The 26,614-nt window shown below is 50.3% G+C and overlaps 3 protein-coding genes across 5 annotated transcripts in view; 1 reads left to right on the plus strand and 2 right to left on the minus strand.

The window, feature by feature from the left end:
* Positions 1–13,677, minus strand: part of Nploc4 (NPL4 homolog, ubiquitin recognition factor) — a 49,020-nt gene extending 35,343 nt beyond the window's left edge. Inside the window, exons 1-5 of one of the 3 annotated variants that reach the window (XM_027955467.2) lie at positions 13,567–13,677; positions 10,199–10,279; positions 6,747–6,859; positions 2,278–2,454; positions 411–459 (exon numbers count right to left, since the gene is read on the minus strand). In XM_027955467.2, the coding sequence (XP_027811268.1) occupies positions 411–459; positions 2,278–2,454; positions 6,747–6,859; positions 10,199–10,279; positions 13,567–13,581 (435 nt within the window). In that variant the 5' untranslated portion in view covers positions 13,582–13,677. Of the gene's footprint in view, positions 1–410; positions 460–2,277; positions 2,455–6,746; positions 6,860–10,198; positions 10,280–13,120; positions 13,226–13,566 lie in introns of those variants that run through there. The other 2 variants (XM_027955466.2, XM_071603016.1) reach the window with 2 other exon arrangements.
* Positions 13,678–17,586: 3,909 nt separating this feature from the next.
* Tspan10 (tetraspanin 10) lies at positions 17,587–22,145 on the plus strand. The gene is made up of 3 exons (XM_027955531.2): positions 17,587–17,622; positions 18,988–19,625; positions 21,333–22,145. Exons 1-3 carry the CDS (start codon positions 17,587–17,589, stop codon positions 21,658–21,660), a joined length of 1,002 nt encoding a protein of 333 aa, XP_027811332.2. The 3' UTR covers positions 21,661–22,145.
* Positions 22,146–23,333: 1,188 nt separating this feature from the next.
* On the minus strand, positions 23,334–24,789 carry Pde6g (phosphodiesterase 6G). Its single transcript, XM_027955456.1, has 3 exons — positions 24,644–24,789; positions 23,732–23,772; positions 23,334–23,410 (listed from the first exon to the last, which is right to left on the minus strand). The coding sequence occupies exons 1-3, from the start codon at positions 24,787–24,789 to the stop codon at positions 23,334–23,336; spliced, it is 264 nt and encodes an 87-aa protein (XP_027811257.1).
* Positions 24,790–26,614: the final 1,825 nt, after the last annotated feature.

Consider the following 26,614-nt stretch of genomic DNA (forward strand, 5'->3'; position numbering starts at 1 on the left):
CTTGCTGCTCTAAGTGCAGTGCAGGACATCACCAGTCAGCATTATTATGGTAAGTCTCCATCTCGCCAGGATGCAACAGGGAGATGTGAGACTCAGGGCATGGTAAATCAAAACCATGACAGGCACAAACCGACAGCCAGCTCTGTGTCAGATTTTAAAAGGATTGTCCAGGAGCTCCTGTACCTACTGCCCTTTCATCACAGCAACACAAAAGTGCTAGTCATTCATAATCCCCCCTGAAGGTCACTCCCATAAATATAGGTTCAGCCTCTTTGTGCTGCCTGCTCAAGTGGGCACAGCAGGCCCAGGACAGTAACAGATATGTCTTTGAACCACAACACTCGAGAGCAAGAACTGCTTGGACAGCACTGCTGTCACTGGTCAGCTGGCAACTCCCTCTACACACTCACCTCCAGTGGGACGCAGTGCACACATTTCCCCAGGGGGCCGTGGCGGCACCTGAGGAGAACAGAGGCAGAGAAAGGCACAGCAGTGTGCGGGTTACTTCCTCCCACATGCTTTATATCCAAAATGTGTACCACACTTCAATAAAATGCTGCCCCACCCAGGAGGGATTACTTTAAGTAATTCCAAAATTCATGTTTTAATTCTAAAACATGAATACTTGTAATAGTTTACTATGTGTTTTTATGTGCTATTAGAAAAAAAAAACAACCAGCAGAACAAATCTATAATTTCATGGAATCTAACCACTTAAAACAGCACTAACCAAAAATGAAAGTAATGCTTGGCATGTAGGAAGCCCAGGATTCAATCCCTAGGACACAAGCAAGTACACATGCACTTGCATACACACACACACACACAAGGATTTAAAGTCAACTTAAGTCAATAAAAATGTTAAAAAGAAGAAAACTAGTACTACACAAATATGGCAAAAACCCTAAAAGTGGTGCATTAACCCAAGTTGGTAAAATACCCACTTCATGCACATTTGGAAACACAAAGGATGTATGGTCCCAGGGTTCTGGACACTTACAGCCAAAGAGACCTCAGAAGCTCAACACATGTAATACAACACAAAAATGTGCTTGTTTAGGAGGCAGTGGTTAGGAGGCAGTGGTGAGGCAGCTGGGAAAGTCAAACTGCCCCATGGGGGCAAAGCCAATTCCACTAAAGGGGTCAGGATCCTTCAATGAAAATGAGCTCTGCATTTCAGAATGGAGAAGGATTCAGTGCCTCCCAACAGCATATTTTTTTTTTTTAGTTAGTTATACATGACAGAGGAATGCACTTACATTTTGATATATCATACATAGGTGAGATATAACTTCTCATTTTTCTGACTATACATACTGTAGAATCACATTGGTCATACAGTCACATACATACATAAAGTAATAATGCCTGTTTCATTCTACTCCCAAAGCACATTCTTACTGATGACAGGTCAGAATTAACACACTGCATGCACATACACTAAAAGATCTCGAACAAAGCCATGAGGGCCCAGATCCTGAGGGAGTGAGCACTGGACCCTGGCAGGAACCAGAAGGGGTGTACTGCCCAGTAGCTCCAGGCCAACTGCAACTGAGCAACATTGGTGACTCTCTCACATAAGACACAAAAGCAGGCTGGGTTGTGGCTCAGTGGTAGAGCACTTGCCTCGCATGTGTGAGGCACTGGGTTCAATCCTCAGCACCACATAAAATATAAATAAATAAAGGTATTGTGTCCCTATACAACTAAAAAAATTAAAAAAAGAAAAAAAAAACACGAAAGCTGCTAATGCAGCACCTGGAACCTCAACATCTATTTCAGTATCAGCACCCCATCACATTTACAGGGTGATACATTTAAAGAGTTCACTGAAGGGCTGGGGCAGGGACTCAGTGGTAGAGTGCTTGCCTGACGCAGGTGAGGCCCTGGGTTCAATCCTCAGCACCTCATAAAAAATAAATAAAGGTATTGTGTCCATGTACAACTAAAAAAAAAAAAAATTAAAAAAAGAAAAAAAGCGAGGCACTAAGCAAATCAGTGAGACCCTATTTCTAAGTAAAATACAAAATAGGGCTGGGAATATTGCTCAGTGGTCAAGTGCCCCCAAGTTCAATCCCCCCCCAAAAAATTTACATGGAACATATTCTGAAGTTTCAACTGATGAAAAGCTAAAAAGATAATATGAAGTAAACTTTAATCTGAAAATACATGGTCAAACTCAAAACCTCCTACCAGACACACACACAGGACATGTTATCAGCAGCGTTTCCTTTAATGACCCAGTAGACCATGGTGGGGGCTCCACAGAGCACTTACAGCTGTGGGTCCCGGCTTCTGTAAATCTTCCCATCCTGCTTGCTGAGGTACTGATCAATCTCATCCTCCACTACGTTGGGGGCTCCAAAGCCTTTTAACCTTAGTGAAGTTGACGTCTCCATTTCAGATGAGGGTCCAGCAAGGCTCGAGGGAAACAGGAACAACAAATCGCCATGTCTGTTCAAAAAAACAAAAAGCAGAAGCCGTCCTGTACACCACCTGGGCTGTGCACATCAACCTGGATATGCAAACTCTGACATCTTCAAAAGGCAACTGTCACTGTCCTGAACTCCTACATCACAAAGTTTCCAAAAGTAAGAGACCATAATTCTTTTTTTTTTGGTACTGGAGATTGAACCCAGGGACACTCTACCACATCCCCAGCCCTTTTTATATTTTATTTAGAGACAGGGTCTCGCTAAGTTGCTTAAAAACCTCATATAATTACTCAAGCTGGCTTTGAACTCACAATCCTCCTACCTCAGCCTCCCAAGCTGCTGGGATTACAGGCGTGCAACACCACACCCAGCCAAATTCTCTACATGCTTCAGCAGTAGGACCGCTGTAATATAATTTCACTTACCACTTTATTTTAGAAGCGGTGACATACACACATCTTGTGTGTGACTTTACATACAAGAATGGAGTCAACACTGTGGTCACCCAGGCCTTAGGCAGCTCCTCATATTTGTTCCATGCAGCCCCCACCTCCCTTTTCACCCTCAGCCCTCTGTTAGGGCCCGCACACCATGTGCCAGCTCAACATGCACACAGAACTGGAGGGAAGGTCACTGCTCTTCAAGAGGGCACCACTTTCACATCATACTCTTTTCACCCAACACCCCTCACAAAAGATGCTCCTATCCAATCATGACTTCAGATGACTTCTTAATACTCCCTATAACATGAGAGACACTTCTGCCGCCCACCGACGTCCACAAACAGATGCCAAGCGCCTCCCCTCCCACAGGGGTGGCTCCAAGAAGCAGCTCTTTCAAGTCTGCTCCCAAGGCTGCTGCTATAAGCCTCATTTTCTACAGCAATGGTTGGTATCTGTCACTCTGTGTGTAATGGACAGACACACACGGTCACCTGTGGAAGCTGAATAGAGACCAGTGAGCATTTCAACTCACAGGCTGTTCACAGTAGCTCTGCGGGTCACGTGGACCAAGGTGCCGCACAGCACTGAAACAGGGCCAGCCCTGAAGAGAAGCTGCATGAACCACCTGGCAGACACTTAGCTGTCTAGGAGGACAGGAAAGACGATTGACAGGATGGCCCACCACAGCACTGAGGAGCAACCTGAAGGGAGAGCAGTGGCCAGGAGAGCTAACCCCGAGGATACATGCACTGCAAAACACGAAGGAGCCGCTCTGGCCTTGGCCTTGGCCTTGCTCTATAACTCAAGGGTGACAAAACTACCAACTTGTAATCAGAGATTTCTGTTTCTAACAGCACATTAAGAAGTCCTAAACAGCCTCCAGCTACAAAGTCCTGGCCCAGACTTGAGGTAAATTTTAACAAATATACCCTAAAAACAAACTGAGCTCTCAAGAAAGTAAAGGAAATCCCCAGGGGTCCAAAATCCAGCAGTACAGCCAACAAAACCAGGAGATACAATTCAGAGCTGCCGCAGGGCCAAGGCTGTGATCAGGAACTCAAGGGTTTTGGGCCTACAGTCATTCAATGAACAACAAGAGACAGGCCATGAGCCTCCCTGCCCCAGGTGGGCTGCTGAGCCTGAAACTTCCATGTGAAATCAGAAGGACATCTGAACAACTGGGGAAAGCCACAGGCTCAAAACACAAAGAGAAATCTTGCCTGCCTCCCTCCACACAGTATGGAAAAAGCCACCTCCAAGGGTCCCAGGGGTAGTGGGCCATGCATCCTGGAAGAAACCTAGGCCAAAACCCAATGGTAAGAGTTGTGAGGAGTCCTGGCTCCACAGGTCCCCTTGTGCCCACAAAAATAAACAGGAGCCTTCTCTGCAAAAAAGCCATTAAACTCTTAGAATTCCCCAAGATGAAGTTTGGTCAAATATAACCTCTAAAACTAAAACCCCACAGACACAAAAGAAACAAGCACTCTGAGCAAGCATGGGCAGAGATGACAGCACAAAGACTGAGAGGTAGGCCAAGGACTCAGTGCTTGAATCGAAACACGCAGAAGCAAAATGCAAAGAGCAAAAGAGAAATTTTCTGGAAGGAGTTGTGGACAGCATGGCCCTGAGCATTCGATACCAACAGACAGAGGGGAAGGAAACCAGACTTTGAAACAGAAGTGAAGACGGCCAGGCACGGGGGACTCCAGCTACAGTCCCAGCGCTCGGGAGGTTGGCAGGAAGATCGTTTCAGCCCAAAAGTTTAGGGCCAGCCTGGGCAACAAGAAGATCCTGGATTTGTTTGTTTTTAAAAAGGTAAGACCCTGTCTCAAGATAAAAAATAAAAAGGGCTACCCCAGAGTAGCTGCACCACCCTCCATCTTGACCTGCGTGTGATGGTGCCCACCCAAAGAGAGGCTGAGGTAAAAGGATGGCAAGTTTGAGGCCAATTTGAACAAGCCCAAACACATCAACACACACGCTGCCCTAGGCTTCAGCACCTAATTAAATAACAAAAAGGGGAGTGGCAGGGATGTAGCTCAGTGGTAAAATGCTTGCCTGGTGTGCATGAGGCCCTGGGTTCAATCCCCAGCACCATTAAAAAATAATAATAATAATAAAAGGAGAGGAGGGAGAAACACCAAACAATGAAAGATATGGGAGGTGGACAGTAGCACAGATAGGACAAAAGTGGCCATGAATTAATTGTCCCTCAAGCTGAGGGAGGGGACTATGGATTCCTCCATGTATTCTGTTTACTTTTACACACGTTTAAAATGTTGCATATTATAACAAGTTGGTCTTGGAGCTGGGACTGTAGCTGTCGCAGAGCATTTGCCTAGCATGTGTGAGGCCCTGGACTCAATTTCCAGTCCCTCCCCACCACACACAAAAAGCTGATCTCATAGAAGTGGACAGTAGAATAATGGTTACCAGACTCTGGGGAAGAGCAGGAGGGAGGGATGGGGAAAGGTTGGTCAAAAAACCAGAAGAAGGTATTTTAAAAGTTCTGATCATAAAGAAATCATCCATATTTGAGAAGCTAGACATACTTACCTTGAATTGAATGATACAATGTATATATACAACAAAACCATACATTTCATAAGTGTGTACAATTTTTTGTGTCAACTTAAGAATTTTTTTTCAAGTTTTACATTTAAATAGCCAGTTACAGTGGCACATGCCTGTAATCCCAGCAACTCTGGAGACTGAAGCAGGAGGATCTCAAGTTTAAAGCCAGCCTCAGCCACTTACCAAGGCCCTGAGCAACACAGCAAGACTCTAAGGGTTGACGGTTGAGGGTATGGTTCAGTGGTCAAGTGCCCCTAGGTGAAATCTTCAGTTCAAAAGCAGCTGGAAGGAGCTGAACATGGTGGTGCCCACACCTGTGATTCCACATATGCGGGAGGCTGAGGCAGGAGGATTACAAATTCAAGGAAAGCTTTTCAGCAACTTAGCAAAACCTTGTCTCGAAATAAAATTTAAAAGGCCAGGAATGTAGCTTGATGGTAGAGTGCCCCTGGGTTCAATCCCCACTACAGTCCAAAAAAAAAAAAACAGCAAGAACAAAAAATATACACCAGCTAGAAAGGAACTCCGGTTAGAATCACAGTGCACTCTGAGCATCAGAAATGGAGCCAGAAGACAGTGGAGAAAGATCTATACAGAGCCTCAAGAAAGTCAAGACCACCATTAGAAACATGGACGAGGGGACTGGGGCTGTGGCTCAGTGGCAGAGTGCTTGCCTAGCACATGTGAGGCACTGGATTCGATCCTCAGCACCACATTAAATAAATAAATAGATAGATGGATGGACAGTTAAATAAATAAATAAAGGTATTGTGTCCATCTACAACTAAAAGAAAGAAAGAAATCATGGATGAGGTCCTCCATCCCAGCAAGCAGGCTGGTGAGGTGTAACTGCCGCACACAGCTGCCTCCAAGGTCCTTCCCTCTGGACAGGCAACTGAGTGTGGACAGGAATCCAAGACAATAACCCTCTCCTTGGTGACACACAACCAGAACCTGCTCAACCACATCAGCTCAACCGAGCCCAGAGCAGGGGATGATGCCTGTGACGGCAGCTACTTGAGAAGCTGAGGTAAAAGGATGGCAAGTTTGAGGCCAATTTGAACAAGTCAGAGGGACCCTATCTCAAAAAAACCCAAAGCAATAACAAACCCACTCAACAGGCGACCCAGTCTGAGTGCTTCACACCTGCAGAGCAACACAACCACCTATAGTGCTAGCAGTCAGCAGGACCATAACTGAAGTAGTGAGGAGATAGGCAAGATCTGGGCAGCCCCAGGTCGATCAGAAGTGGTGATTCCTCCCGTTCCCTGTGTTCTCCTAGGTGAGCACTTACTTGATTTTTAGCAAGTGGAGGGATTTGCTGGACGATGCCGTTATCTCCCCAGTCTTGTTTCTATTGATGTACACTGAGAAGCCATTGTTTTGGAAGCCAAACTCCTTTGCAACCTACAACAAGCCCCAAAACAACAGAGATTTAGTAAAATGTTTCAATTTCACTATACGCAACCCCATCCATCAAACACCACTGAAGAGTCTGATACAGCGGTGCATACCTGTAATCCCAGCAACCAGGAGGCTGAGGAAGAAAAACTTAAAAGTTCAAGCTCAGCCTCAACAATTCAGTAAGCCCTGTCTCAAAAGAAAATATAAAAAGGGCTGGGGGTGTGGCTCAATGGTCAAGCACCCCTGGATTCAATGCCTAATACCAAAAAAAGAGCTTGAAACGAGCAAGAGTTACAGCCATGAGTGAAGAGATTAATTTCTACTTCTGAATCAACTATAAAAACTCAATTCAATTGTGAAACCAAACTACAGAGAGAAAATAAGAATGCAAAATACTGCAAATTCAGTAAGAAATATCCACTAAGCCAGGCATTTTGTGAGATACTGGGAACATTCATCCATTCATTCAACAAATATGAAACTCCTTCCTGGGCTAGAGTTCTGGGTGCTGAGAACACAACACTGAATTTAAAAAGACAAGGTCCCTCCCTGCCATCAGGGATCTTACCGTCAGATGGGGCAGACTGAGATAAGTGGTGACACAAAAAGAGAAAGGAACCTTTCTAGAGGTGACATAAAACTACATGATCTGAAGATGTAATGAAAGAAAACCAAACAGAACTTGAGGCAGCCACAGGACAGTCACAAATGACCACCAGGAGAAGAGGATAAGGCAGAGAAGTTCAAGAGAAAGTGGTCACCAGGCAAGGTGGCACCCAGGGGGATGTAGCTCAGTGGTAAAACACCTCGGGCTAAATCTCCAGCAGCAACAAAAAAGAGAGAAGGAGAATGGCCAAAAACCAAAGTTAAAAAAACATCAAACAACAAATCCAGGATGTTCAGAAAACCAAAGTAGGATAAATATAAAGAAAATCATTGCTGGGCACGTCAAAGACAAACCAGTAAATCCCAGAAACCAGTGGAGACCAGAAAATGATGGAACATCTTGAAATGGGGAAATAAAAGCCTGGTGAACCAGAATTCTCCATCTCATGAAAACAACCCTCAAACAAGGTAAAATGGAAACAACTTTAGGTCAACAAAACCTCAGAGTGCCACCAGCAGGTCCAGATAGATCAGGCTAAGGAGAAACACCAGACAGAAGCAGACCTGGAGAGTACACAGGAAAAGCAAGCAGGATGGGGATTATGAGGATAACTCAGAACTACCACATGGAACTATCCCACTAAACAAAAAGATGTGCCTGGTTAAAAAAAAGACTCATCACAGAAATTCTGACAAAAAATGATGCAGGTCAGGAGTGACTCCAGGTAGGAGCTACACAGGCTTCTCCAAGTCAGCTGTAGTCTTGTCCACAATTAATACTTGTTCTGCCTGTTGCTCTTTACCAACAACTGACATCCTACAATATGCTATTTTTTTCCCCCCGAGATGAGAGCTATATTGACCAGGCTGGCCTCAGGCTCCTAGACTCAATTAATCTTCCTGCCTCATGCATGCTGCTGATCCTGGCCTTTTTTTTTTTTTTTTAATATTTATTTTTTAGTTGTAGTTGGACACAATAACTTTACTTATTTATTTTTACATGGTGCTGAGGATTGAATGCAGAGCCTTGCACACACTATGCACACGCTCCACCGCTGAGCCACAACCCCTGCCCTGTACCTGGCTTTTAAGATGGAATTAGTGGGGCTGGGGATGTGGCTCAAGCGGTAGCACGTCCGCCTGGCATGCGTGCGGCCCAGGTTCGATCCTCAGCACCACATACAAACAAAGATGTTGTGTCTGCCGAAAAAAACTAAAATAAATAAAGAGAGAGTTTTTAAAAAAAAAAAAAAAAAGATGGAATTAGTGATATAAACTTAATTAGGACAGGCATGGTGACAAGCACCTATAATCCCAGCTACTCGAGAGGCTGAGGCAGGAAGATCTCAATTTTGAGGCTAGCCTGGGCAACTTAGCAAGACCCTATCTCAAAATAAAAAATAAAAAAGGGCTGGGGATATAGCTCAGTGGTGGAGCACTTGCTCACCATGCATAAGACCTTGGGTTCAACCCCCAGTACCACACATACATTGAATCCAGGACCATGTGTATGCTAGGCAAGCACTCTACCACTGAGCTTGCTCTTTTTTTTTTTTTTTAAAGAGAGAGAGAGAATTTTTTAATATTTATTTTTTAGTTTTCAGCGGACACAACATCTTTGTTTGTGTGTGGTGCTGAGGATCGAACCCGGGCCACACGCATGCCAGGCAAGCGCACTACCGCTTGAGGCACATCCCCAGCCCTAAGCTTGCTCTTTTATAATAAGACCCCATCTCAAAATAAAAAAGACCCGGGTACCTTTTGGGGTTTTCTTTTTTGGGGGGAGGGGTTACTGAGGATTGAACTTAGGGGCACTGGATCACTGAGCCACATCCCCAACCCTATTTTATATTTTACTTAGAAATAGGGTCTCACCGAGTTGCTTAGCACCTTGCCATTGCTGAGCTGGCTTTGAACTCACGATCCTCCTGTCTCAATCTCCTGAGTCACTGGGATTACAGGCGTGCGCCACCACACCTGGCAGAGCAGCCCCTTTTTATTTTGAGACAGCGTCGTGATAAATTGCCCAGGGTGGCCTTAAACTTCGGATCCTCCTGGGACTTCGATCCTTGCTGGAATCACACCCAGGTGTTTCACATGACTCACTTTCTGTGCTCATACAGAAATGTATATGCCTTTAATTTCCCTGAAACACAGTGGAATCATTCTACAATTTTTTTTTTTTTTTTTTTTAGTTGTAGTTGGACACAATATCTATTTCACTTATTTATTTTTATGTGGTGCTGAGGATCAAACCCAGGGTCTTGCACGTGTGAGGCAAGCGCTTTACTGCTGAGCCACAACCCCAGCCCTGAAGGACAACACAGAATAGAATCATTCTACACATTTTTAACAATTACCCTTTAACAATTCCCCTCCAAATTTTCATTTTCATAAATATTATTCCTGCAAAATACTTTGGCTCTTGGTCCTACATTTTAAGCAGTGATCAGTTGTGACCAAGTTGTGTATTATAGCAGTGGTATACTACTATAATTCCAGCAAATCAGGAGGCTGAGGCAGGAGGATCATAAGTTTGAGGCCAATCTGAGCAACTTAGCAAGACGCCTTCTTAAAAAAAAAAAAAAAAAAAGCTTAAGAAAGAGAGGAAATGTGGAAAAGAGAAAACACAGGTGGGAACAGTTGGGGGGTGAACAATGAACAAGACCTTGGACCTTGAAAGGTAAATGCTCAGCCTGAGTGATCTGGGTGGCAGCTTAAGGTAAATGCTCACACCTTTTTCAAAAATGTTGCAGCTGTTTCTCTCTTTGTTGCTGTGATCCGCTTGACCCCATCTGGAGACTGGACACGAATTATCTGTTATAAATGACACAAGACAGTTAGTGCACAGCCTAGTGAGGCCTGATTTATTACCAAAACTTACATTTGCAGTCACTGAAACTGAAAACCAAATCCTGCCATCCCCTCAATACCCAATTCAAATCTTCCTAGGAGGAAGCAGAGGGATGAGGTTCATTAACACACAGAGCAGTCTAAGAGAAATCCTTAAGAGTTTCACCCCAAAAAATACAAGTTCAATATTTAATCTTTATTTATAAAGGTACATCTGAAATCTTCTCTCTCCTCAAACTTAGGAGGCACACACACTTCTTTTTTTTTAATATTTCTTTAATTATTGATAGACTTTTTATTTATTTATACGAATAAACTCATTTCCTCACACATGCCAGGCAAGTGCTCTAGTCTGAGCCCCAGCTCCTGTCACACTGTCTTTTTTTTTCAATAATACCTTTATTTTATTTATTTTTATGTGGTGCTGAGGACCGAACCCAGTGCCTCACACGTGCCAGGCAAGCGCTCTACCACTGAGCCCCAACTCCAGCCCCAGCCCAGGAGGCACACATACTTCTGCACTGGCACAGAGTGACATGAAAGAGCTGGGTGTGATCCCAGCAAGGATCAAAGTCCCAGGAGGATCCCAAAAACTCAAAAGACCCACCACAAATTATGAATGACTGGATTCTTTTTTATTTTTTGGTGGGGGGATATGATACTTTTATTTTAAATATTTATGTGGTGCTGAGGGTCAAACCCAGTGTCTCACACATATGAGGCAAAAGCACTACCACTGAGCCACTCCCCAGCCCTGTTTTGTATTTCATTTAGAGACAGGGTCTCACTAAGTTGCTTAGCACCTCGTGGTTGCTGAGGCTGACTTTGAACTTGCGATCCTCCTGCCTCAGCCTCCTAAGCTGCCAGGATTACAGGCATGTGCCACCACACCCAACAAATAACTGGAATCTCACTTTGTTATATGCATAGACATTAATTAGGCTGACATATATAAGAATCACAGAAAGCCTAATTTATTTAACAAAAAGAGTGAAGTTAAAGAAATTAAGATCTTAAACACCACTGTAAACTTTGGGGGGTTTTTAATATTTATTTTTTAGTTATAGGTGGACACAATATCTTTTATTTTTATGTGGTGCTGAGGATCGAACCCAGTGCTTCATGCATATTAGGCAAGCGTTCTTCTTCTGAGCCACAACCCCAGCCCCAAACTTTAGGTTTTTAAAAACATTTTCATAGCAAGCTGGAAAAGGATTGAAGGACTGCCCAGCTACTGGACAAGGGCATTACTTTCTAGGACTTGATTTTTATGTGATCAAGCCCTTCTGAGGGTACATTATGCTGCCACTGTGCCAGCTCCCATTCTAGTTAGGGAGCATGAACTGGCATGCCCTGCTGCAAACAGGGCAGCTCTTGCCAAACCCCCTGAGGGGTGGGAGGGGAGACACAGGAACATGCCAGAAAACGCAAACCTTGTATTCTTTCCTCTCTCCTCTCAGCAGGCACTGTACTTAAAAAAAAAAAAAAAACCTGTTGCAGATGAAAAAGTCAAAAGACATTGTCCAAAAAAAGATTTCCAAGGATACTCTATAAAACATCAGAGTGGATTAAGGTCTATTGGACTTTGTCTATTCCACTCGAACTAATTAATAATAACATAGACTCTCCTATACAGAATGACCTTCTCATTTTTTAATAACTTTCATTTGGCTTTGCAGCATTTGGGTTTAACAAAAAACAAGCATAACTTGTACTGAGGAATATACTGGCTTAGGCCCTGACAGCTACAAAGCAAAACACAGAGAAGAGACAGACCTGGCCACAGCCTCTTAGTAACTTAGGTTTCCCTGTTTGTGAGAAAATTAGGCTGAACTTAGTGGCACATGCATACAGTCCCATTTGCTCAGGAGGCTGAGTATCACCTGAATCCAAGAGTTTGAGACCAGTCTTGGCAACATAGATAGATTTTGTGTCAAAAAAAAAGAAAATGAGCCAGGTGTGTTGATGAACACATATAATCTCAGTGACTCAGGAAATCAAGGCAGCAAGATCATAAGTTTGAGGCCAGCCTGGGCAACATAACAAGACCCTATCTCAAACTAATATAAAAAGTGCAGGGGCTGTAGTTCAGTGGTAAAGCGCCCTGGGTTCAATCCCCAGTATTATAAAAAAAATTTCAAAAAAATCAGCCCAAAAATCTTCATAAAACTCATTTTTCCCACAGGGATTTTCAAGAGACTTCCCTTTAAATTAAAAAAAAAAAAAAAAAAGTTTTTAAAGTTCTAAACTCAATGTCAGAAGAAAGGTCAACTTTAATCCCTCACAACCTGAAAGACTCTATTACAGACACACAAAGCTATCTGTGGGAGCCCAGCCTACATTCACTAGTGGAAAATGGTCTTGCCTGTACAAGGTTGCTTTGACTCGGTAAAAAAATTTCTATTAAACTAAATAGAAAGTCTGAAAGTAGATCTGTTAACCCTAACCTATTTCTAGGCAAGTCACCAATGACAGTAAAACTTTATTTTTAAAAGGAGTGTTTCTGAGGTTTCTCTTGGAACACGAATTCATGCACCATCTGCAAGCAGGGAAACACCGAGGGGTCGGACAGGGAGCCCTAAAGCAAGCCGTAAGGACGGAGAGGCAACCCTTAGAGAAAAGCCTTAAATGCAAAAGCTGAATTTTCCCAGAGACCAAGACATCCAGAAAGAAGAGCCGAAGTGCCTCAGGATACCCGGCACAGCTGCAGAGGCTTCCCAGGGCTGAAGGCTGAACTCTGCTTTGCCACCCCAGAAATTCCGAATACTCCGTAAGGTCGACCACAACTGTCCCACCGGACTGTACCTCCCGGCCCACGTCTACGCTGGAGGGGAAACTCCCCAAGTCCACCAGCGACGGTCTCTCTGGTTTTTTCCCTCGAATTTGCACTGACATTTTTCACTTTCAGAGGAAGAGGAGCCTGGCGATCCCTAACGTCGGGCAGAAGTGAAATCACCCTGTTAAGCGGGCGGCCGAGTCCGCCCTGCGCCGGGCAGCCAGGCCCTGGGCGCTCCCCGCCGCCGCCTTGGGCCCGGCTCTCCCCGAGGGGCCCGGCGACGGCAGGAGGGGCGCACCCGCAGGCCGCGGAGTCGCGCCGGCGCCGGCCGGGTCTCCGGAGCGCCTGCGCCCGCTGGCCTTCCCCGGTGGCCAGGACAGGGCCGGCCGGACGCCGAGCGCGGGCGCGGAGGGCCCGGCCGCGGCGCCGGCAAATCTGCTGCCTCATCCCGGCAGCTCCCGCCCGCCGCACTCACGATGCTCTCGGACATGGCGGCCGCTCCGGCCTCCGCGCTCGGGCCCCGGGCCGCCGCCGCCGCCCCCTGCCGTCCCAAGGGCCTCGCAGCCCCGGCCCCGGCCTCAGCCCCGGCCCCGGCCTCCCGCCGCCGCCGCCACCGCCGCTCCAGCTTCGCCGCCCGGCTCAGCCAGTCGCCGGCGTCCGGTGCGTCACCTAATAAACTCCGCCGGGCGCGCAGTGCGGAAACCGAGTTCCGGCCCCCACAACGGCCGCGCGCAGGCGCAGGCAGCACCGCCGAGGCCCCGCGGCTCAACGCAGCAGGTGTCTGAGAGACGTCAGTGCGGGCGGCACAGTGAAGACCCGGAAGAGACACGCGCCGGAAATCTCACGCAAGAATAACCCTCGGTGGGTTCTACGGAGGGAAACAGCACTCCAGAGAATTTAAACCGCATTTTAGTTAATGTAGATGTTCCAGGACCGGCTTCAGTGCGGTCCACCGGCCGAGTCTTCGCTGCTCGGAGGCCTTGGTCTTGATTTCATGCTCCGTTTTGACACTTAACTTTCAGATGTCCTGGGCCCTGCGAATTTTGTAGCTAATCTCGTGTATGATTATGGGAAAAAAAAAGAAGTTACGAGTCTCTGGGAGCTTTTGAAAGGTCATTCCTTTTAACCTCATTGTTCAATTTAAAAATTAAATAAATACTTATTTAAAAATTAAATTGTTATTCTCCTTTCCTCCCCACACCCACCTCTTAATTTCCTTGATATAGTCATTATTATCACGATGTCAGTGTTGATAACGTGTTCTCCAACTTCCACTTCAGCAGTTATTTGGCTTATTCATCAAATCCACAAAAATGTGCCGATTGCTTTCCTGGTGTGTGGTGTGACTTTTACACTGGTGATAGACCTCTGTCCTGGTAGGACTTACCAGCAGGCAGATCACCGTGCCCATCTGTAATGTCAGGTTGCAATACTACCAAAGCAGAGCAGACTGGGGACAGTGCAAGCTATCTGAAATAAGACGGGCAGGGCTGGGAGTGTAGTTCAGTGGAAGAGTGTCTACTCAAGTCCCTGTGTTCAATCACCAGCCTCGAAAGGAAAAGAAAACAGAAGAAGATCAAGAAAGACCTCCCAGAAGTGGAGGTTGGAGCAGAGTCCCCGACGAAGTATGCTGGCAGGAGTCCGAAGGAAGAGCAGTGGGAAGCAGCCTGAGGTGCCCTTGGGTGGTCCAGGACAATGAGGGCCAGCAAGGCAGCCAGCGGGCAGTGGGGTTGAGGGGAGGCTTATCAGGAAGAGCTTTGTCAGACATAGGAAGGCGTCGATTCTGTTCTAGGCACGGTGGGAAGCCTTTGGAGGGCTGAGAGACTTGCTTTCTGTTACATTTTTGAGGCTCTTGTGGAGGTTGAATGGAGAATGGACAGTAAGGAAGGGGCAGAAGGCTAATGCCCTGTGGTGGCAGCCAAGGACCAAAGGTGGCTGGACCCAGAATGAGCACTGAGGGAATGAGAGGACTGCCTGAGAGTCACCCACTGAAACAGCAGTCAGAGCCCAGTCATTGGGTTTGTTGGGATTCCTGCTGGGGGAGCAGCTTGGCGGGCTCTAGATGTGTGGGTTGTCAAGATGGAGGACACATCTGGTGAGGTGCTTGACACAGCGCTATGCCAAGTCTTAACACAAATAATAGGGTTTTTTTTAGGTGCTGGGGATGGAACCCAGGGCCTCGCACATACTAGACAATCTTGCTCTACTGCTGAGCCACAGCCCAGCTCAACACAGAGAATGATTCTGAGCACATTTTGAATAAAGTCCATCTTGTTTGAATGATGTTGTGATTCTGCACTTTCTCAACCACCTAGAATCTGTCTGACCTCTCCTTCCATGTCTACTTCCCACTTTCTCCTGTCAGTTATAAATTGGGAGGGGTGGAGTACCGGGGAATGAACTCAGGGGCACTTAACCGCTGAGCCACATCCCCAGCCCTGTTTTGTATTTTATTAGAAACAGGGTCTCACTGAGTTGCTTAGCACTTCCTTAAATTGCTGAGGCTGACTTTGAACTTGCAATCCTTCTACCTCCACCTCCTGAGCCTCTGGGATTACAGGCGTGCACCACTGCACACAACCTATGTAATTTACAGTGTTTTTAAGCTTCATCCATGTCATAGCATGTCAAGAACTCTTTTTTATTTATTTATTTATTTATTTATTTATTTATTTATTTAGCAGAGCTGAGGATGGAATCCAGGTCTTTGTACATGCTAAGCAAGTGTTCTACCACTGAGCCACACCTGAACCCGACAGTAAATGTTTTACATAGTGGAATTATATAAAATGTGACTGGAGCCAGGCTTGGTGGCACACACCTGTCATCCCAGCATCTTGAGAGGCTGAGGCAGGAGAAAAGCAAATTCAAGGCTAGCCTCAGCAACTTAGCAAAGCCCTAAGCAATTTATCAAGACCCTGTCTCAAAATAAAAATAATGTGGCTCAATGGTTAAGCACCCCTGGGTTCAATTTCAAATACCAAAAAATAAAAAAGAATGTAATGTGTGACTGGAGGGCAGACTACTGCTCCCTGGACTGCAGAGGAGGCCTACATGGAGGAGGTAGTCTAAAGCTGGCTGAGAACATGGGAGAGCTCTTGCCAATCATGACAGTGCAAGAAGGGTACTTCAGGGATGACCAAAGTCAAGGCACCCAGGTGCGGTCAAGGGGGCCATCAAACAGTCCATTTGGCGGGATTATAAAGTGATGACCAAGGGCAATGGTGGTGGACCCTGGGTTCAATCCCCAGTACTTCAAAAAAGAACAATGGTGGCTCTGAAGTTCCAGGAGAGGAGGAGCCTTGAATGGCAAAGATAGAAGCCCATGGTGGGGTGGGGGGCTCGGGATGTGCAACAGATCCGCAGGCCACCCTTTCTCCTGCCATAAAAGCACATGGGCAGGAGGCTCCTTGACACCCCTCCCCTGAGGCTTCCAGAGGACCTGTGGGACCATCATGATTACTTTGAAAAGCTCATTTCCACCTCCCACACCCCAAAAAGCCCAGGGAATCCCGGGTGTGCCTAGAGCTGGTGGTGGGTGGGGATCCAGTCTTGAGGGCCCCAGAATATACTTTTTTTTTTTTTTTTTTAGAGAGTGAGAGAGAGAGAGAGAATTTTTTTAATATTTATTTTTTAGTTCTCGGCGGACACAACATCTTTGTTTGTATGTGGTGCTGAGGATCAAACCTGGGCCGCACGCATGCCAGGCGAGTACGCTACTGCTTGAGCCACATCCCCAGCCCAGAATATACTTTTGTCCACATGGTGAATATGTGCCCAGGCTTATCCCAGGTGCAAGGACCCAACAATGACCCTGACAAAGTCCTGCTCCTGAGAGGCTCAGAGGGTGGAACTGTAAACCTGGTACCTTACAACCGAGAAGAATGTAACTGACAGGTAGCTCTTCCTTCCTTGCAATGCATATGCTGGGGAAATAAATTGGCACTTAGACTCTGGTGGTCCACTGGGATTGGTACTGTGAACCAATTTCTGTGGGTCTGATCTCCTGGGGAGCTGAGGAAGCAGCCAGTGAAACCGCAAAACTGAAACCCATAAAAAAAAAAAGGGCCCTGGGTCAGAGCCACGAGGCACACACCCAGGCAGCTCTACTCATCAGGCACCTGTGAAGAGCTGAGGGGATCCGTAAAGCCAGGCCAAGAATTCAGGGCCAAAGGGCTGGAGATATAGCTCAGTTGGTAGAGTGCTTGCCTTGTGTTCACAAGTCCCTGGGTTTAATCCCCCACACCAAAAAAAAAAAAAAGGATTCAGGGCCAAGAAGAAAGACCATCTGCCCCTGCACAAGCAGGGGCCGCCCTAACTCTAGAGTGTGACTCCTCACATGATCCCACTGTGACTCTGGCAAGCGCGTGGGGCTCACAGCTCCCTAGTCCCTGGACTCCACAGCTTGCAGAGTAGCCCAGGAGCACAGTGGCACCGCAGAGCCAGCAGCCTGGGCTAGCTCCCGTGCTGAAGGATTTTTCTCCTGGCACAGGGGATGGAAGAAGGGGAAAGGAGCCCCTTGCTGTCCCAGGTAAGCCAGTGCCCATGGCCTCTGGGGTGGAAAGTTTCCCCCTGAATCCCCTAGCAGGGTTGCCCAGCTCCCAACCCACCCGGCCTTGTGTGCTGAGACCTTTTTTGGGCAGATGCCAGAGGACAAGCTGCCGAAATTGGGGTTGGGGGCTTCACTAATCAGGTGCCAGCTCCCTGCCCACTGCTGTGGTTCTCTCAGTCTGATGCCAGCCTCTGGCAGGTCTTGTGGCCCTGGGGGCAAGTCTGGCCCAGCGCATAGCAGAAGGGGAAGACAAAGATTCCTTGAAGCCAATTGTGGATGCCCACTGCCTCAGAGAGCACCAGTCCAGCCAGCTGGGCTCTAGCAGCCTGTCTCTTTGCTCCTACTGATTTGCAGGGACCCCGGGGAGGGGGTAAATAATTCTCTTCAGCTCCGCTCAAGTTTGAGTACACAGGTCTCAGTGCAGTCAGACAGCTTCGCCCTGGTAGCACCGTTTGGCATGGGATCCTGGTCCAGGCTCCGGGCCACAGCTTCTTAGTTCTCACCAGCAGAACTGGACACTTGAGGGGCTTCCCTCACCCAGCAGAGAGGCTAGGAAGCCCCTCTCATGCCTGCCTGCTTGGCTGAGCACCCTGCTAGAAGGCCAAGTGTCCCCTTGGAAGGCACTGCCTCTTACAGATGACCTTCCCAGTTTCCTGACTACCTTTCTCCCTGCCCTGGGAACCAGGCAGACAGACCCTGGCCTGTCCCTTCCTGCATCTTCTACCACAGGGCCCATCTAGCATCCACACTTGGTGAGGGTTCAGCTGATGAAGCAACCTTATAGATCCTGGGATGTAAGAACTGGTTTCAGAGGGGGAGGCAGGAGGGCAGCCACTGGGACCAGCCCCTCTCTTTGCGGGCCTGCCTTTCTTGGCCTGGGTGAGGAAGCCCCCTTTGTGACTACACAAAGTCACTGCTGACCTAAACAGATCTGTTTCAAACACAGAAAAAATAGCCTTGCCTGCCATGTGCCTGACTTACAAAGGTCAGGCCCGGGCAAGGCCCAAGTCAGCCCCTGAATTGCACAAGTATGCAGGGAAGGGGAGAAAGTGCATTTATTGAGCACCACCCTGATGAATCTTTACTGCAGACCTTTTAGGGTATGGTCATTGCTCTGTTCTAAAGGAGGCTGGGCCCACACAAGCAGCAGACCAGGACCCTTGCTGTCCCTTCTACTACCCAGCCCAGAAGGACAAGCCTAAAGGCCCCCATGCCTCTTCTCTCCCGTTCCCTCCACCATCCAGCTTCCTGGTCCGCCCTGACTCCTGCTGCTGAGGCCTCACCCCTTGCTGACCATCATGAGGTCTTGCCAGCAAGGTCTACCAGCTCCTCTTCCCTCTGCAGGATGCTGCCCACTGGGAGCCCCCCGTCCTCACAAACAGATCACCCACCACAAGCCACACTGTTCCACCTAGGGAGGACCAGGTGGGGGCCTGGAGTCGCCGCCGCTGTCCTTCTGGGGCCAAGCACCAAGGCTGGAAGAAAGGCCTGGGGGGAGGCCCAGCCCCCTCCCTCCCCATGGGGTACAGCTGCCTCAAGTATCTGACTTTTCTCTCCAACTTCCTCTTCTCCTTGCTAGCCCTGCTGGCCCTGGCTGTGGGACTCTGGGGCCTGGCTGTCAAGGGGTCTCTGGGGGGCAGTTGGGGGGGTATCGTGCCCCCAGACCCCATGCTGGTGCTGGTGCTGGGGGCACTGGCAGTCAGCGCGGTGAGCCTGCTCGGCTGCCTGGGCGCCCTCTGCGAGAACAGCTGTTCACTGCGCTGCTTCTGTGGGGCTGTCCTCTTCTTCCTGGCGCTCGAGGCCATGGCAGGGGCCCTGGTGGCAGCCCTCTGGGGCCCACTGCAGGACAGCCTGCAGCACACCCTGCACGTGGCCATCACCCACTACCAGGACAGCCCAGACCTGCGCTTCCTCCTTGACCAAGTCCAGCTGGGGCTGCGGTGCTGCGGGGTGGCATCCTACCAGGACTGGCAGCAGAATCTGTGAGTCCTGGCCTGGGGGAGGAGGGGCACGGCCGGGGGCTCACACTCACCTACATGTGCTCACATGTGCCCACACACTGTGTGCACACACTCACAGGTTCACAGGGCGCACTCCTGGGCTTTACATGTGTATAAGCATATGCACTCATGTGTCCTCAGCCACACACTCACCTCCAAAAAGTTCACACATGAATGTGCACCCCCACCTGTGAAGTGCAGGGGTACCTGACGGTCTCTGGGCCACTGGCTCATGGGCCTCCTTAGTCCTGGTCCAGACAGGGCTTTGCAGAAACAGGGTCCTTATGGAGAAACCACACCAACAGACTTCACCTTTTTTCAACAGTTGGCTGTCTCAACATCAAAAGAAAGTAACTTTCAGGTTAACTCAGGATGTCACCCTAGCTTATGACTCCACAGCTTTTCCTCCTGTGTGTGTGTGTGTATGTGTGTGTGTGTGTGTGTGTGTAAGAGAGAGAGAGAAAGAAGGAGAGAGATAGAGATAGAGATAGAGAGAGAGAGAGAGAGAGAGAGAGAGAGAGAGAGATTAAACATTGTGCTGGGTGCAGTGGCAAAGGCCTATAATCCCAGCGACTAAGGAGGCTGAGGCAAGAGGAGCTCAAGTTAAAGGCCAATTCAGCAACTTTAGTGAGTCTCTGTCTCAATATAAAAAGGGCTGAGGATCTGGCTCACAGATAGAGCACCTCTGCATTCAGTCCCCAGTACCACAAAAAACAAAACCAACAACTGTCTGTCTGGGGACAGGATGCACTACTTTTTGTGTATGCTTCTGGGGATGGAACCCAGGACCTTGCACATGCAAGACAAGTGCCCAACCACGGAGTTGCACCCCAGGCTCAATGCAGTGTTTTGTGCACTGCTCCTGGGTATCTATTTTGTCAGCTTCCCCCAGTGCACAGACACCCTGAACAGTGCCTGTCCTCCCTGAGATACCCAGGACAGATGGCCACAAGAGAGGAACTCAAAGGACACTAACCATTTGTTCCCAAGAGTTTCTAGGACTATTTGGGCCCTTCGATGCTAAGGTGCACTGTGAGTACCCCCCCACACACAGTGAGGTGCCCTCCATCGATGACTGAGCCAGCCTATGAGAAGGTGTGTGTCACCTGCAGGTCTTCTCAGCAGGGGCCCCATAGATGAGGTCTAGCCCCACAAAGCCAGGCCTGTGGGCAGGCCTCTGCATGCCCATGGGAGGCCCAGGGCCCTTGAAGACCCCCTGCAGTAGTGATCCCCAACCACCTTGGGCCCCCCTCAGTCCCCGTCCCTTGTCATTGCTCAGTGCTGCCACTTCCCGTGAGATGTGCAGACTGTTCTGAAAGCCTCTGGTGGACTCTGTCCACCTTCTGCTTCAACCCTGCCTGTTCAGATGAGCTCGCAGCACCTGCGGAGGGAAGTCTCACCTCCTCAAACACTATCTGTCCATTCCGCCTTCTCACTGAACTGTCCCCTCCAGACGGACAGCCACTCTGCCTGCCTGCAAGAGCAGAGGGCTGTCAGGCACAGGGCCCCGGGAAGCTGGTGTTGTATGTGCGTGTGCAAGTGTGTGTGTGTGTGTGTGTGCACATGTGTGTGCATGCATGTGTTCCCATGTGGGCCTGCATTCCTGTGTGAGTGCCCGTGTGTGTGGACGTGAGTTTGAAAGCCCGCAGGAGATGACCTGCTCAGGACTGAGCTTGGTGCACCTTACAGGTCCTTTAATTGCGACTCTCCTGGGACGCAGGCCTGCAGCCTCCCTGCGTCCTGCTGCATCCGTCCCTGGGAAGACGGGGCTTTGGTGAACACCCAGTGTGGTTTGGGGGCACTGCGCCTGGACGAGGACGCGGCCGGGCAAGTCGTGCACCTGGAGGGCTGCGGGCCTGCGATGCTGCAGTGGCTGCACGGGAACATCCAGGCCCTGGGCAGCTGTGCCATTGCCATCGTGGTGGTCCAGGGAGCTGAGCTCCTGCTGGCCACCTGGCTGCTGAAGGCCCTGGCTGCTCACAAGACCGTGGAGGCTGTGGAGGCTGGTCCCCTGTGAGCACAGGTTCCTGTGTGGCCTCCCTGCCAGGCAGAGCGGAGGAGAGGCTGCGGTATAGACAGGGCTCCAGGCCTCTCTCACCTGCAGGGTTGGGGGTCAGAGAAACACCCCTCCTCCCCGGCCAGGCCACTGCCCCACAGGCCTCTGGCCTCTGCCACCTGTCATCCCAAGGGCCAGCTGGACTGGCCACCTGCCCAACTGAGCTCTGGCTGCCCCAGGACCCACCTAAGTCACACTGCTCCTGGCAAAGGCTGCGGTGGCTTATGTCTGGCGTGTCTGCCTCTGGCTGGTGGGAAGAGCGCCTGGTGGGTGTTCTTGCCTCCCCTACCCTTCTTCCACTCCACACTGCCTTGCCTGTGCTCGGCCCCCAGACCCCACCCCCTCACTGCAAGCACTTCCCTGAGGTCCTTTCTGGTCCTTGGTGCCACAGAGGGTGAGGCCGGGCTTCTGCCAGAAGTCTGTTTTAGGGGAGGAGTAAGCCACTTGCTGAGGTGTAATATTCATTCAGTAAACTGCCAATCTCAAGTGTCTGCGTGAGGACTTTTATATGGTGGAGCCACCACCTGGTCAAAATGGGAAGTCCCCAGCCACCCAGACTCCCTCATCTCTGTCAGCCCTGCCCTGGCTTCATCTCCAGGGGCAGTGAAACCTGTGTCTGATGTCCTGCAAGAGGAATCACAGAGGGCACTCTGTGAGTCTCATCTGGCCACTGCTGCAGGAGGGACCTCACGACCCTCAGCCCTCCTGAGGAGGCACACAGTGCAACCATCCAGCCTCTGGGGCACGAGTGCCAGTATGGGTCCTGCTGTGTGGCCCTTGCTGCTGGGCTCTGGGTAGAAGTCCCAGCTCACCCTGGATGTGTGCTAGTTGTGTGGGCACAGTCCCAGTGTAGGCTGGGGGCCTGGGTTTCCTCCCATGTGAGGTGGAGACAGAGCTCCTGCCTCATGGTGTCTGATGCCAGGGGCTCTGTCCACCCCCTCCTTCTTGCTGAGGCCTGCTCTGACCACCCACATGTGTCACTGACTATGGTCCCTGGAGTAAGTGAGGGACACAGCATGGCTTGTGTGTCTGAGGCCTCCAGGCCGAGGTTCAGTGGGACAGGCTGTCCCTGGTTTTTACCCTCTCCACCAGGCCAGCCCCTCCTGCCCCACCCCTGCCTTGAGCCTTCCTCCATGCATTCCTGCCAACAGAGCCCTCACCCTGGGGTCTGACCTAACAAAAGAGGTGCCCCAGACAAGCAGGGACATGCTCATTTTATTATGGTATGGAGACAAGAAGGGTGGGTCATTTTGGAAAGGCTGATGATGAAGGGCCTCGTTATCTCACTGCAAAGCAGGACTCCCGACACCCACCATGGCCCACCCATGCCAGCTGGAAGAGCTGAGGGGGGTCCTCCTCACCTGCACAAAGCAGCACAGGGGGCTGACAGTGGGGGACACGTGTGGGTTCTCTCTCTGTTCCAGTCAGGAGGAGGTGAAGGCTTGGGGGTGGGCAAGGGTCTCCAGGGGGCCAGCAGGGTGTCCTGGGGAGGGGGGCTCCTGGCAACTAGCATCCAGGGCCTAAGATCACCCTGCCTGGAGGTCAGGTGCCTGCTGTGCTGGGGGCCCCTGCAGGGATCCTGAGCAGGGCTCACAGCAGGCCGTGCAGAGAGTCCAGGACCCCAGAAGGTCTGGCTAGATGATGCCGTACTGGGCCAGTTCGTGCAGCTCCAGATGGTTGAAGGCCTCCCAGGGGCAGATGACTGTGATGTCTGCAGGAAGCATGTGGTCAGAGAGGATCCATAGCCCAGGAATCCCCCACCCTGTTTTCCCACATGCCCTCGTGGACAGCTGAGGGGGAGGGGCAGCAAGAATCTCTCATCCTCACGCCTGGTAAATGTGCTCCCCCGTGGGAACAGCCCCACTCAGTGGGAACTGAAGCTTGATGTTAGGGGAAGAGACAGAGGCAGGCCAGGGGGGCAGTGCCCTAGGTAAGAAGCTGGGGGAAGCTGGGGTTGCTGGGGCTGTGGGCCCCAGGCATGCCTTGGGGGGACATGGGAAACCCCTCAGCATAACACTAGCCATGGGGATACCTGTTCCCAGGCCTTCCATTCCAGGGATGTCATCCCCAAACCTGCAAGGACAGAACAGTCAGGGACAGTGGTCCGAGGTCAGGACCCAGCCCTCCCAGGAGACCAGGTCCAGGCTGGGAGCACAGTGGGCAGAGATGTGGGTCTCCTCCCCAACCTCCCACTGCTGCGCTAGGCCTGAGGGGTCCCTTCCACAAACACAGGCTGAGGCCCAGCAAAGAGGGAGTGAGCCAAGTGGTCAGGTGTGTGCCTTTGCAAGAGCATAGCATGAGGACTTTTGGGTGGGCAGAGGGCAGTGTGTTCAAGTGTGCTGGTCTGGTTGGGATGTGGCTTGTGCTTAAAGGCTGGGCGCTGGGGGCTGGGTCCCCAGAATTAGGTATTGAGAGGTGGTAGGTCTTTAAGAGGGGCCTAGTGGAAGGGGATTAGGTCAGTGGGATTAATAGGCTATAACTCTGCAGAACAGAGGAGCCTGGTGTCCCATCTCACCATGGGATCTGTCCCTATCACTGGCAGCGTTGCCATGACAGCATCCACCATACTATGATGTAGCCCCGGGGACCTTACCGGAGGCTGATTTGAGGGAGCAACTCTACCAGGAAAACTTTCAGCCTCCAGAACCGTGAGCCAAATAAACCTCTTTCCTGCATTAAGTGCCAGTCTTCCTTGCACAATGAAAAGCAGCACTTCTCCGTGTGCACGTGGGATGTGACATGATTGTGTGTGCATAGAGAGTGTGGCGGTGGGGTGCACACACATCCCTGAGGTGAGGCAGTGGCTGAATTTCTGGCTTGCTCAGAGCCTTGGAAACTGCCTGTCCCCAGTTACGAGGTGGCTGAGCCCCTCCCTAGCCCCTATCTCCCCTTCCTGGGCAGCCTGGGGGACCGCTTTCTGAGACCCCCCCCCAGCTCTGCTTACCCTTGGATGCCCTTCTTGGGTGGCTTGCTCTTAAACTGCCTGGTTTGCCGCTGCTTAAATTTGGGTGGTCCTTTCCTGGGGGTAACAGGTCCTCCAACCACCCTCGTGGGTGGCCGGATCTCGGCCTTGGGTGGCTCCAGGTTCATGGCGAGGCTGGCAGAGACACGACAGTGACCCTTGGCTTCTGGATTTCCTCAGAGTGAACTGGACTCCTCATGAGGCTGAGATCAGACCAGCCAGGGGTTCTGGTCAACCCTCCTGTTCTGTTGGGGTCACAACCCACAGAACAGAGAAGTTGAGACGGCCCTACCTGCCATCCTTTGGTGTGCCCAGGACAGCAGCCCCACCCCGGGAACACCTTCAGCTCCACTTAGGTATACCCCCCAGGTATATTCCCACTGGCCTTGCCAGAGGCCCCCACTGCTACACATAACTCAGGCTGTCTCCCTGTATCCCTGGTGTTGCTGGTCTTGCTCATCCAGCCCCACACAACCAGTCCATGCCAAAACCATCCTCCTGGCCCCTCCTGGCAGGACCCCTTGCTGCCTTGGTCTCTGCAGGTGGCTCTAGAGACACTTGAGGCCTGCATCCCTCCCCTTTGCTCAGTGACTGAATCCAACCATGTCATTCTGTTGAAGGCCTTCTGGGGGCTCCTGCTAGGACTGGGATGCAACTCAAATGAGCCCTTCTTCTAAGCCTTTCCGATTAGGCTCACCAGCCTTTGCTCTGGCCACACTGTCCGCTGGCCTTTCCTTCCTGACAAATTGCCCCAGGCTGCCCTCAAGGGCTCCAGTTCCCTCTCAGGAAGGCCTACCCTGCCCTCTACCCTACAGTCATTCTGTGCCTCAGGCCCTGATTTATTTCTTTACATCATATGTAAGCCCAAATTCCTGATTTGTCAATGCGAACCCGTGCCTGACTATGGTCACTTGTGTGCTTTTTCTGTGTTTATTGTCAGCCCTTGGGGTTGTGACATGGAGCTGATAAACAATGGCTCACAAAATGGGAGGACAGGGGTTCCCTTGGAGAAGGGGCCAACTCAGAACCAGATCCTGTGCCTCCTGGCTCTATTACATGGAGGGACAAGCCGAGGCCTCACCAGCTCAGTGAGGCTGGCCCACTTCCACTGGCTAGGGGCCTGCTCTGCTCAGTGTCGCCCTGGCTCTGGCGTGGCTGAGCTGGCCTCTGCTGCTGTGCCTTGATGAACGATGTCCTTGAAGGCTGATGATACCCCTCCCCAGATCTGCTATCCAAGCCCCAGGGACCTTGGCCAGGGGCACCTTGGCTTTCTCTAAGCCTATTAGCACCAGAGAGAAATTCCTAATCTCCCAGGGAACTGCAAAGCCCCACACAGGGCCAGAGGAGCTGAGGCTGTGCACGTTGCACAGACAGAGGACACTGCCCATGACCCCAGGTGCCCCAGGGACTACCTTATGGGGTCCCCTTTCCTGCTCCCCCATCTTTTGGGTTGGGGTACCTGACTGAAGCCTTGGGCTACTGCTGGCTGCTTTCTGGAGCTCTAGGGCTAAGACTGACCATGGCCTTGCTGTGAGGGCATGACAGGGTCCACCCAATCCCAGGGGACCTACTTTCCCTCCACGAGGCCTTGTCCCTGGGGCCAGCACCAGCCTGGGAGAAACCAGGGCTCAGAAGCCTGGTGATTCTGGTTGCGTGACCTTGGTGGTACCCATCCCTCACTTTCCAGACAGCACAGGCCCAGTCAGTCCACTTCGCCAGCCCAGGCCATGGGCAGCTCTGGGCCCAAAGGGATCTCCAACTATCAAATGCTGTTCCCATGGCAATGCTGTCTGAGTGGCCCCAGGCAGCTTAGGCTGTGGTTGGTGCCAGCCAGCTGGTTGGTCACATGGGAACTGCAGCTCCCAGACCATCACTGGACTCAGGAACACTGGCACCACCATTTGACATTGGTGGGTGTCCTCTCTGAAGGACCAGGGGAAAGGGGGATGACTC

This window comes from Marmota flaviventris, chromosome 17, assembly GCF_047511675.1.
Source record: "Marmota flaviventris isolate mMarFla1 chromosome 17, mMarFla1.hap1, whole genome shotgun sequence".
NCBI classification, from domain to species: Eukaryota; Metazoa; Chordata; class Mammalia; order Rodentia; family Sciuridae; genus Marmota; species Marmota flaviventris.